Below are 12,444 nucleotides of genomic sequence, written 5' to 3'. Positions count from 1 at the left end.
AACTGCAAGGGGCAAAATTCAGAAATGAAGACATACAGCCCACACACTACAAAGGAATTACTGGTAATTATTAAAAGAAGTGAACATAATTTCTTTCCTTTTAATTCAAATGTGTGTCCAGTGATGATATAAGGTGATCCGTCTCTCTTTAGATGCGTTGGTACAGATCATGCAGCGGGAAGGAGTGGGTGCGTTATGGAACGGGACGTTTCCCTCCCTGCTGCTGGTGCTCAATCCAGCCGTGCAGTTCATGATCTACGAGGGTCTGAAGAGGCAGCTCATGAGGGGCGTCCACAGAGAGGTCAGAGCAGGCTGCTGATCCCAGAACAGTTTTTAGGGTTTATAATTTACTCAATTTCATGGTAAGAAACTTTTACCATTTTAAAGCTAATACAGTAATGTAAAAACTTTGAATTATCTCTCTGCATACTCAATCATGACAACATATAAATAAACAGATGAGTCTATTCACAAGATCTCTGTTGCCTAGGAAACAGTAACTACAGCATTTCTGATATTAAAAAACATGCAGATGATGATTCGCTCATTTAGATGCTCGTATTCATGTGCAAGCATCTGTCGAGTATGAGTAAACGAAAAAAAACATAGCAACCTAGAAATATGATTATGTAACTCCTTGGTAACCATGGATGATGTCACAGTCCATTGAAGTTTAAATTAGAACATATCAGTGTTTTGGTTTGTCTTTCAATGTGCAGTTTATCTACATATTTTAAGTTTCTTCACCCAAAAACCTACATTCTGTCATCGTGTTGTGGGTTTCGTGATAACGGAGATGGAATGTAAACGCACAAAAAAAAAATCTTCTGTTATAGAGGAAAGACAGACTCTTCATTGTTTAACTTAACTTTTTTTCCACTATATTTCTGTCTGATTGTTTATAGCTCTCCTCAGTGGAGGTGTTTCTTATTGGAGCCATTGCCAAGGCCGTTGCAAGCACCATAACCTACCCTCTACAGACAGTTCAATCCGTTCTACGGGTAAGACCAGAATACGTTTAGTTTATATTTGCCCAATCAGCTCATATCATGCATACTGGATTATTGGTTCTCAACTGATTTTGTTGCAGGTCTTTGATTTTTATATCCTTTCAGAAGTCTGGGGTTGGTAAGAAAGACATTTTGAAAGAAATAAAGACTTTATTTAAAAGGCGCTTATATACAACTGTTCAAATGTTTGAGGCCAGTAAGAAAAAAAAAATTATTCTCTGCAAAAATACATTAAATGGACACTGTTACAATTGCTATTAATCAAACAATCTGTATCACAGATTCCCCAAAAAATATTAAGCTGAGCAACTGTTCTAACTGTTCTAGGACTGAAGTAATTTTTAATAGTGTAAAAGTTTTAATAGAGTTCATTTGAAGAAGTCTGGATAGATAGATAGATAGATAGATAGATAGAGTGAGTGAGTGAGAGATGATAGATAGATAGATAGATAGATAGATAGATAGATAGATAGATAGATAGATAGATAGATAGTGCCTTTAATTAGGTAGGGAGAGATAGACAGATAGATAGATAGATAGATAGATAGATAGATAGATAGATAGATAGATAGATAGATAGATAGATAGATAGATAGATAGATAGAAAGAGTGAGTGAGTGAGAGATGATAGAGAGAGATAGATAGATAGAGTGAGAGTGATGATAGATAGATAGAGAGAGACTGAGCGAGAGATGATAGATAGATAGATAGAGAGAGAGATAGAGAGAGTGAGAGAGAGATGATAGATAGATAGATAGATAGATAGAGATGATAGATAGATAGATAGATAGCGAGATAGAGAGAGTGAGAGAGAGATGATAGATAGATAGATAGATAGATCATCACAGGAATAAATTACACTTTAAAATATATTAAAACAGAACAGTAATAAAAACATTTGTCACAGATGTAAATCACAGATGAATTTGCACCTAAAAACTATACAGATTGGACATGTGACCACTGATGTCAACAACAATAGATAAGTAAGGGAAAAGTTTTTCCCTCCCTTCTAAGAGTTGGTTTTTCGCTCTCTAAACTATGCATGGTTATATGGTTAGGTTAGTTTTATTCTTTGCATTTGCGTCCATTAGTTCAGATCTGCTGTGATATATGAAACCAGAGAACCACACTTTTTCTGAAACTTCAGTTTTGTTTGTGTAATGGTAATATTGTCTGTTTTGTCTGTCGTTCTCATTTGTGTTCAGTTTGGACAGCATGGTCAGCCCGCAGATCAGTCCAAACTCCTGAACAGCCTGAGAGCTGTCATGTATCTGCTAATCAATAGAGTCGGGTAGAATAACACACATTTCACCTGACCTGATTTTGCCTGTGTAGTGCTAACATATTTCACTCTGCAGTTCATTTTCAGTAGCTGTCACGCAAGATATTGTCAAGTGATTCATTGGTTTCTGTTGACATCTGAACTCCTCCGCTTGAACTGAGATGTTTGTTGATTGATTTATTGCAGAAAGTGGGGTGTGCTGGGATTGTTTAAAGGCCTGGAGGCGAAGCTGCTTCAGACGGTCCTCACTGCCGCACTGATGTTCTTGCTGTACGAGAAGATCGCCAACACCACCTTCAGGGTCATGGGCCTCAGACGCACAATGACGGCCTGCTGACCTCTCACAGGAGGTTTATTAGCTCACCGATGCCATAGGAACTGAGTATACCTGTGTTATGAAAAACAGTCAATTGAAAAGATTTTTTTTATTTATTTTATTTTTTTATAAATGATCAAAATGGACAGGAACACTCAAAAGTTTAGACACACTTGACTCAGTTTATGTTTCTCATGATCTTTAAAACATTTTGATCTATAGGCTTCAGTAATTGTAATAAATAAAATATAATATAAATATTAAAATATAAATAATAAAATAAAATATAAATATTAGGGGGGGGGATTAAAACGAAAATTAGAAATGTTGCTTTGGCAGCTAACTAAGCTAAATAATTAAGTTGTAAGTACAAAAATTACTAAAACTAAAAAGCTACATAGAAATAAAAATAAAAAAACACTTAAACACTAATATTAGAATGAAGACTGAAAATATAAAACAATAGCTAATTTAAAATATTAATAATGCTTTATTAGTATATACATAATACTAAAATAACACTGATTCATAGATTACAAGGTTTACAGTATAAACTAGATATAAAATGTGGCTATTTCAAGGAAGATAAAACAGAACATTTTTGATTTGTGAACCTTTTTTTCCCATATTATTTTATAGTTTAATGACTTTACTATTATTCAGAAATTCTTAAGAACATACTAAAATAATTAATAAGTGTGTCCAAACTTTTGATTGATAGTGCATTAATATAAATAATTATCACAAATAGAATGTATGCAATAGTACTGAAATCAATCCCACTTAAATAATTATTGCAATTTTGTACTAATATGTACAAAATGGCCTTAATAGGTCAATACCGTGGTCAGTATTTCATGTAGTTTTTTACTTCATTTAAAATAGGAACTGATTTTGTTTATGAATACCAACAAATCTGGACTGCTTTACATAGCGTCAAAAAGAAAATGATGTTTTGTAAGATCATTGCTGTCAACATTGGAGCCTGCTCTTAGATCTGCCTTTCTGCATTGATACAGTTTACCGTACGAAAACAACTTCCAGACTAGTTTTTCTGGTTCTGTGTTGGTGATACTTGATTTCTACAGGTAACAACTATTTTAGTAATTTAGTGGGTACAGGGTCTAACAGGCATGTTGTTGGTTTAGATGCAGTGATAAGTTTATTTAGCTCTTCCTGTCCTATAGCTGTAAAGGACTGCAGTTTATCTTTTGGTGCGATGAATGAAGCTGAAGTATTATACGCTGTAGAATCTACATTTGTTATTGTATTTCTGATGTTATCTATTTTATCAGTGAAGAAATTCATAAAGTCATTACTATTAAACTGTGCGGGAATATTTAGATCGGGTGGCGTCTGGTTATTTGTTAATCTAGCCACTGTGCTAAATAAAAACCTTGGATTGTTTTGGTTATGTTCTATGAGTTTGTGGATATGCTCGGCCTAATTATACCTAATGTGGTACAATAACCAATAAAAATAAACATTTTTATCTTTGCTTTCAATAGAAGCAACCTACATTTTAATAGACATAGACAAAACAGGCAATTGCATAAATTGGCCTCCAGGAGGCAGTAAGAGCCCTCTTTCTGTGCTGTACTTCAACTCAAAACTCTGTCAAAAGGAAATGTAGCTTTCCATGTCCCCATGATTTAGTGATTTATTAAAGTTTTTTTTTTAAATGAAAATAAATCCAAATAATGTATTTATAAAAATGTTTTTACTTATTACACGCATTATTATTATTATTATTATTATTACTACTTCTACTACTAATGTTGTTAGTTCAGGGGTTGCTTGAGTACTCAGAAAGCCGAATCCTCAATTGTGAGAAAAAATAAAATAAAACCTAAATAGAATGTTTTGTGTTATTAGAAATATCTGTGCACTATAAAGTATAGTATTTAAATTAATATAATTTTTACTGTATCAAAAAACGAATGTACATGCTAATTACCATGGTACACACTTATCTATTCCTGTGGTAGAATCTCAACGCTGAGCGTTCCACCACAACCGGGGAGCATTCTAATTGGTCCACTTGTTCCACCGAGAACACCGAGCAGCGAAATGTTATTGGCTTAGTGGGTTCGCGGAAGTCTTCTGAATGAGCCTATTGGCTGTCCGCAATGCCGTTCTTCAGAGTCCTCGCCCACTATTGGATGAGTCCTAAAAACAGGCGGGTTTCCGGTTGAAGTTTACTGGATATCGGAAACGATTAGTGAGTGGAGTGCAGACCAGGATGGATCAAGCACTGTAGAGTAAGACAACTGTTAAAGTTATTATTTTTGAGACTTGGTTTGACACGCAGCAGCTGTGCATGCGCAGTCATTTATTCGAATGCTTTCATGGTGTTTAATATTGCATTATAAGCTTGCTGGAAGTTGTACTGTGTAGTTGGGAACAACAAGCACATGACCTGAGTTTGCTTGTCAAGTTACTTGCTAGGTGAGACAGCATGTTTTGGGGGCTGCCAAACGTTTGGCTGTAGGTTATCAGGGATACAGGTCACCTTGGCCACAGTGGGCACGGGAGGTTGCTTGTGGTCCTGATGCTGTGAAGGTGGGACTGTTATGTAACATGCATCATGGTGTTTTTATTATTTTATTGCATGCATCTGTCATTAGGTGGGTTGGCATGTTATGACAGCTCTTAACATATGTTATTTACAGCCTTTTAAGTGTGTTATTTTGCCTTTGGGTTAAAAGCAGTATGGTATGGGCATGGTAATACCATGTTTTCTGCACTTTTACATTAATGTATTGTCCTACCATGTAAATACCACAGTGTATGAATACTGTAAACATACAGTACCATGGTGTGTTAGAGTACCATGGTATTACCATCTGACTCTTTTTTTTTTTTGGTCTGGTTGAAGCCGATGGTCTTAAAGATGCGTTTGAACTATATAACTGCACTATAGCCTTATAAACAATAGTGTAATGTTCTGTTTTGCATTAACGTTAGTGGTTTGCTAAGTCAAATGCTTTTTAGGCTTCTTAGGGTTCAAGGTTCTGTTGTAAGTGACTTGAGATGTATTGCATGAGACTTATTGATTGCGCTTTCTGTCACATCAGCATTTTAACTGCAGAATGGAAACATGAATACAAGATATTCCACATATACACAGTAATAACACGGTTTGTGATCAACAAGCATGACTTGTGAGCTTATGATTCATAGACTAGTGACAAAATAAAGTGGGACAAAAGGAACTCAAACTTCTGCTTCATCTCAAACAGGAGACTTTGAGATAAACCAGCTTCAATTGATAAAACCGACAGTCCTCGTGTATCCCTGTCAGTGCGTCACTTATGTCTGTGTTCTTTTAGTCATTCTCACTTTCGTGCTTTTTGTCTTGCAGCGCAGGTTTCAAATTTCACATGCAGGAATGTTCCGGGTTTAAAACAAGTTCGTTGTTTAAGTTGCCTAAAGGGTCCGGTGGAACTGCTGTTCTAGGTGGATAAATGGTTTATCGTTGTATAAATCAGTTTGTCTACTGTGTGGAGTTCTGTGTATGTTAACAGTCCTGTTCTGGTATCTTTGTGCGGCCCATGTGGGTACTGAAGCACGAGTAAAAATGATTTTCTGTGGCATGCTGTTGATAGAGCTTTTATTGAGCCCAGAACATTCCTCTGTGTGACAAAAATTTGTGTTTTAAAAAGTAAAACTATAGAGCATAGCAAGGGCCAGTGTGAGAGTTTCAGGCCTGTTGATACCAGTGTTGTTTTTGTTAACTAAAACTTCAAAAAAAAAAAAAAAAAAAAAAAAAAAAAAAAACTACAATCTGTAGGTGTTTAAAATAAAACTGACATAAAGTATAACTTGAACTTAAAGAACTTTAAGTTAGAAATGTTGCTTTGGCAGCTAATAGAAATAAAGAAGCTTAAGTTGAAGTAATATATGTGTGTGTGTACCGTCTATGTTTATTATGTTTAGCCTAGGGCTGAACGATTTTGGAAAATAATCTAATTGCGATATTTTTTTACCAATATTGCGATTTTAATATGCAATTATTTTTTTAAAGCTCTTTATGTTCTGTATTATTCAACAAAGACAAGCTATAAATCATTGTATAGTATGACCAACACACTATTAAGATAGATTAAACATAAATGTTCTTTTCTGTAGGCCAGGCCTATATGTTACAATGAAATTAGGTGATGCATGAATTGATATGAATGACATTTGTATTTAACAACTACAATCATAGTATATTGACTGATTTGTTGAACTTCCAACCTTGTAAGCATGTAATAATTATGTTTAAATAAGCCTGGTGTAAACATTAATATGAAAGTCAGTAACAAATCACACAAACTAAAGTAGATTGCAGAAATATAAAAACAAATCTGTTGCTTTACCACACTACTTTAGGTAATTCACAGTCACTGTAATAAACATATGTAAACATGGGGACTGCACTTTTTAAACACTGTCTGTTAACTTTAGAACAGTGGTTCTTAAACTTTTTTGGTCACGTCCCCCTTTAAACCTATAAAAAAAACCTTTCCCGAATCCCCATCCCACCTCAGACAATCAAATAATTTCACTAAACATTATGAAAAATGTATACTTTTTTAATAAAAAAAAAACCTACAGGGAAAAAAACACCTGCATCACTTGAAACATTGAAAAATAGCATAGAGAGAATAACTTATTATTTCGCTGTTATTTATTTATTTTTTGTGGGTTTCATGCTGTCCGCTAGGGCATAGGACACACACAGGCTTTCCTCCACCGATGACATTAAATACCGTGTCTACACCGGACGTGAGCGGCAAAATACGGTAGAACCGTTATAATCAGTGACGCTGTGTACACTGGATGCGACGTGACGCGACAAAACCCGACATTAAACTGATGCCTTGTTCTATTTATGACATACTGACACAAAGTTAAAATGATTTGCAATGGTCGCTTTGTCGCATCCAGTGTAGAGCTGTTGCGGTGCGACGCGACAACTGTGGCGTCCGGTATAGACACGGTGAGTGAAGCTGAGAGCAAGATATGCCTTGTCATAATTTCTGCATTTAGCTTTTGAATGACCAGCACCTGCCTGGGTCTGTGCGACTTCATCTATGGCTTTTCTCTTCCCTTTGACAAACCGATCCATCTCCCACTCTAAGTTACGTCCTTTGGCTGTTTACCGTTTTATTTCTTTTCTTTTTCTGCTGATGGCCTGCGCTCGACTTGAAGCAGCGCTGCTTAGACCGATCGGTGTATGTCATCAAAGCACTGCGAGAGCTATAAGAGAGCGCGGACGTCTCCTTATGCTTTCTCTCGCCGTGCTTTGACGTCAAAGATCGATCTTCAAGTCGAACACACCTCTTTACTCTCGTGTGTCACGTGACCGTGTAATCGCAGCCTCTGCGATTGAAAAATCGCATTATTTCATATTGCGATATTATCGCAAATGCAATTAATCGTTCAGTCCTAGTTTAGCATATATAAATACACACACATGCATGTATACATTTCAGTAAAATCTGTTATGTTTATATATCAAATATATTTATAAAATGTGTAAATATTTTCAAAATATATACTGCATGTGTATGTGTTTATATATAAATAATAAATCTACACATTACACACAAATATATTATGTAAACAGACTTTTATTTTGGATGTGATTAATCACGATTAATAATTTGACAGCACTATTAAATCTGTATAGAAAAATATAATAAAAACAAAACCTAATAAAGTGATAAAGCACAAAGAAAATACAAAAATTTGAACTAAAATTACAATGAAAATGGAAAATATAAAAATAAAAGCTAATTCAAAATATGAATAAATACTTTTTAATAGTAGTATGCTAAAATAATATGGTTGATACCGAACATTTTAGATTCATTGATCTTGTACATGCATTTTTATTCCTTGCAAACGTGAACATTTGGCTTTGTGTGAAGTGTTTCACATGATCTTGGTGACAAATCAGAATTTGCAGCAACAATGCTGTCTTGCTGGCTAGCTTTTGTGGAAACCGCAAAAATGACTTATCTAAGACAATCTTAGAAACATAATTTTCATAAAATGTTGAAAACTATGAAGCAGTCAGTATTGTTTTGCATTGTGCAAGTATGTGTTATTTTCCAGCAAAAGTTTAGGAAATTGTGAATAATATTATATCACGGGGTGGTGAACTTCGGTCCTGGAGAGCCGCAGTCCTGCAGAGTTTTGCTTCAACTCTAATCAAACACACCTGAACAAGCTAATCAAGGTCTGAACGGTTACTAGGAAGCTACAGGCAGGTGAGTTTTAATTAGGGTTGGAGCTGAACTCTGCAGGGCTGCGGCTCTCCAGGACGGAGTTCGCCACCGCTGTTATATCATTTCCAGCTTCTAGTTAAAAAAAAGAAAAGTAAACTGTAAAGAAAACCTAGCATGGAAAGAAATATATGAATATTTATATAATAAAAATAAATAATATTTATTAAATGTCTCTTAAAATAAAACATAAATTTAAATATTTCTAACAAATATAAATACTTTTTTGCAAAATACGAATTGAACATTCTTTTTAATGCCCCTCATGTAAATGGATCTCATAGCTGTTGTTTTATTAGCTAATTTTTTTGCTTTTTTCTTTCTTTCAGGTAATAGTGCCTCACACCTGACATGGAATTACATTGGAGTTTTTTGAGCAGGAAATAAATCAGGTAACCGAATCACAGGCACCTACACGTAAACACTTCTGGGTATTTCCCCCTCACAGCTGCTCGTGTTTATTTTGCTGCTGCATATGCAATTCCCAAAACCCCTGATGTTCTCTGCACTTCTCGGAAGCTCTGTTTTAACATCCCTCCAGATCTTCTAATTGTAAGACGTTCACTTCATGCTGTTACAATACTAAGTAAATTGCATATGTGTGAAATACTGTCCTCTATAGTTGCAAAATTGGTAGCCATATAGCCTAGTAGTCAAAGTCAATATGAAATGCCATTCACAACCCATTTTGCTTCTGTAATCTGATGTATCTCAGACAGAATAACAGTATTAGACTGCTTGACTGTGCGATTGAAAGTCAGATGGCAATGTGTGCCACTTGGGTGAGTACCAAGCAGTTGGCCTGGTCGCACCTGGCATGGATTAGCTAGCTGTCACTTTGCAGAGGCACACGGCATGATATTCTGACCCAGTGACCTCATCTTTTGGGTGAAGTGTGTAGTCTTAAACTGTTGCCTTGTCTGTGCCTCACTTGTTTAGCTTGGTAAACAGAAAAACCATATAACTGCCCGAGAGCATTCCTCCCAGAGGGAATGATGTTTTGCATTCTGACCCAGATAAAAGCAAACGGACTGACCATGAAAGCCAAAATAAGAAACCTGCCCACAGTTTTACAATTCAAAGACCTGAGGGCAACCACATATTAAAAGTTGAATTAAAAGTCAGAATGCAACACATGTTGAGCCGTGGTGTTAATGATGTAGGCTTGGGTGTAAGTCGTACCCCGATCCCATTCCTAACCCTAAAAAGTAGCCAAAACCCCAAAATGTGTGACTTTAATTGGACTTAAAAGATCAGTTTGCTGGGAGGTAATAAAACAGTGTATTGGAAAGACTGTAATGTCTGTCTAGAGTTAGCAGTGATGTACGATTACGATGTCAGTAAGTGCAATATGTTCCCAGCACTGGAGCATCAGTTTCCCATAATGATCAATAAATTATTTACATTTCGTCTAAGTGTATAGTATAGCAAAGTCTGTGTCGTCATCCGTGATTAGCGTGAGTGAGTGTACTGTTCAACTGTACAGTCAGGATGTCAAAGTGAATGTTATGTGTGTGTGTGTGTGTGTGTATGTATGTATATATATATATATATATATATATATGTATAGATATGTTTATACAACAGTTCTTTCTGGTCCACAAATCTGATTGGCTGATAAGAGTGTTGATATTAGAGTACAATAGAATTCCAACAGCCGTTTTCAGACGTTTGTATCACTCCGCTTGCCGTATTTCTCATAGCGAGTGTCATGGGGATGCCCAAATCCACAATAATTTAAAAAAGAATACTGTTTTGTGTCACGGAATGTAGTTTTAAGAGCATTGTAGACGAGAATGTACTTGTTTGGACTTCAAAAATGCGGTTTGTTAATAAATATAACGTATATTTAAAAATCACGTTTCACGTTGTTGTGAGCTCCAGATGCCATTCTGCACTCATGAAGCCGCCCGAGAGCAGTAGCCACTCACTGCAGAACACAAGATCCAGGGGCGTGGTTGGATCCACATCTATGGGGGGGGGAGATGGTAGGTTTAGGTAAATGTAAGGTGGGAGGAGTTGGATCTGTATCCAACCACGCCCCCTGGATCTTGTGTTCTGCAGTGAGTGGCGCTCGGGCGGCTTCATGAGTGCATTAATATATTATTTGTTCCGGAGCAAATAGTTTTGGCAAAATCTCACCATGTTTATTAGGGGGGGGGGGGGGTTATACTATTTGGTAGAATAATAAAATCAATTTCTTTACAATCCACTAGATGGTGGTGTTGAGTTTTTTTTTCTGGTGAGGTCAGCTGGGTCACCTTCAGCATGCAGTAAGTTAGTAAAATAAAGAGGGCGGCCTCACAGAAAGTTATCAGGAAAGCCCCATCCGTGTTTAAATCGGATGTATGGACTTAGTTCGGATTTGTAAACAAGGAGGAGATGTACGTAGGGATGCACCGAAAATATAGGCTACATATAATAATAATAATACACACGAGCGTGACTTCAGCGCTAGATTTAGCAACTTTCAGACGCTTTTAGCGGCTTTTTTCCATAGAATATATATACTGACAAACCTAGCGACTTTTTTGGATAAACCTTAGCTATGATTCAGTTGGAAGATGTCGCCAGTGCTGCCCCGCGAGCGCGAGGTCTGACTCTCCCGGCCCAGTGTCGTCTCTCTCTGCGTCTGTTCTGTGCAGTGAGCGGCAGAGAAGCAGCGCATTCAGCTGGCCATACCACAGCCGACTCATCAATAAATGAGTACAAAACAGCGTTTCCAAGCACCTGTCGCTTACTGACTGTTTGGAATTATAAATATGAGCTTAGTTCGTCTATTAATTTTTTTGTTGTTGTTGTTACGCAGAGGCAGGCAGTGTGCTGCATGAGACAAAAAAGTAATATAGCCAAAACAACTGCATAGCCGCTCAACATGCATGTTGATTTTATCAGATGATGTCGCGATTATAAATGAGAGTGACTCCTGGTTAACATGTCAAATAGGTCGTGTTTCGTCACTATTTAGAGTGGAATTTTTCTACAATATTCACTCATCATGACAGTAAAATAGGGCATTCTAAGTCAATCTACTGCAGTAGCCTATTTCCTCTCTCAATCAGTAGAAAATGTGGTTTACACCCGGCCATGCATGAAAAAATGTAAAAATAAATACCGTCATATACCGTGAAACCGGTATATTTTTGAAAAATACCGTGATATAAATTTTTGGTCATACCGCCCACCACTAATTGCAGTGTTCAGCGTGCATGTTTCACTCTCCTCGTCACGGCGCGGTTTGACGCTCCGCTCAGTATTCTGCTCTATGAATGTGCATTCCGCTCGTGTACCACTCATGCTCATAGGAAAAGCAAAGTCCGCTCAAATAACGCGCTGACAGGAAATTTCTATGCAGTACAGGCCTACTTGTTCCGGTTTGCAGTAGCGCTACTGTGCTGTAACATGGTGTATGCTAGTTCAGCTGTACTGGGCAACGCTGCTAAAATAATGCTACCTTCAATGACGCTGTGCTCTGCTCTGCTATGCTCTGTTCCATATGCTCTCATAATAATAGCTTTGTAGGACTATACATTATTTGGATAATTAGTCAAAAAA

At 36.7% G+C, this 12,444-nt stretch overlaps 2 protein-coding genes across 2 annotated transcripts in view; both read left to right on the top strand.

The window, feature by feature from the left end:
• Nucleotides 1-23: 23 nt before the first annotated feature.
• Nucleotides 24-2,800, top strand: LOC107583321 (peroxisomal membrane protein PMP34-like). Its single transcript, XM_016269499.1, has 5 exons — nt 24-63; nt 153-301; nt 906-1,001; nt 2,219-2,304; nt 2,482-2,800. Exons 2-5 carry the CDS (start codon nt 170-172, stop codon nt 2,630-2,632), a joined length of 465 nt encoding a protein of 154 aa, XP_016124985.1. The 5' UTR covers nt 24-63; nt 153-169; the 3' UTR covers nt 2,633-2,800.
• Nucleotides 2,801-4,807: 2,007 nt separating this feature from the next.
• Nucleotides 4,808-12,444, top strand: part of LOC107583305 (MKL/myocardin-like protein 1) — a 64,031-nt gene continuing 56,394 nt past the window's right edge. Inside the window, exons 1-2 of the mRNA XM_016269482.1 lie at nt 4,808-4,872; nt 9,219-9,281. The gene's annotated coding sequence lies outside the window, so the exon portion shown is untranslated. The remainder of the gene's footprint in view (nt 4,873-9,218; nt 9,282-12,444) is intronic.

This window comes from Sinocyclocheilus grahami, unplaced genomic scaffold (assembly GCF_001515645.1).
Source record: "Sinocyclocheilus grahami isolate Dianchi unplaced genomic scaffold, SAMN03320097.WGS_v1.1 scaffold52.1, whole genome shotgun sequence".
Lineage (NCBI taxonomy): Eukaryota > Metazoa > Chordata > Actinopteri > Cypriniformes > Cyprinidae > Sinocyclocheilus > Sinocyclocheilus grahami.
The sequence above is the reverse complement of the archived record's forward strand: the minus strand, read 5'-3'. Positions and strand labels throughout refer to the sequence as shown.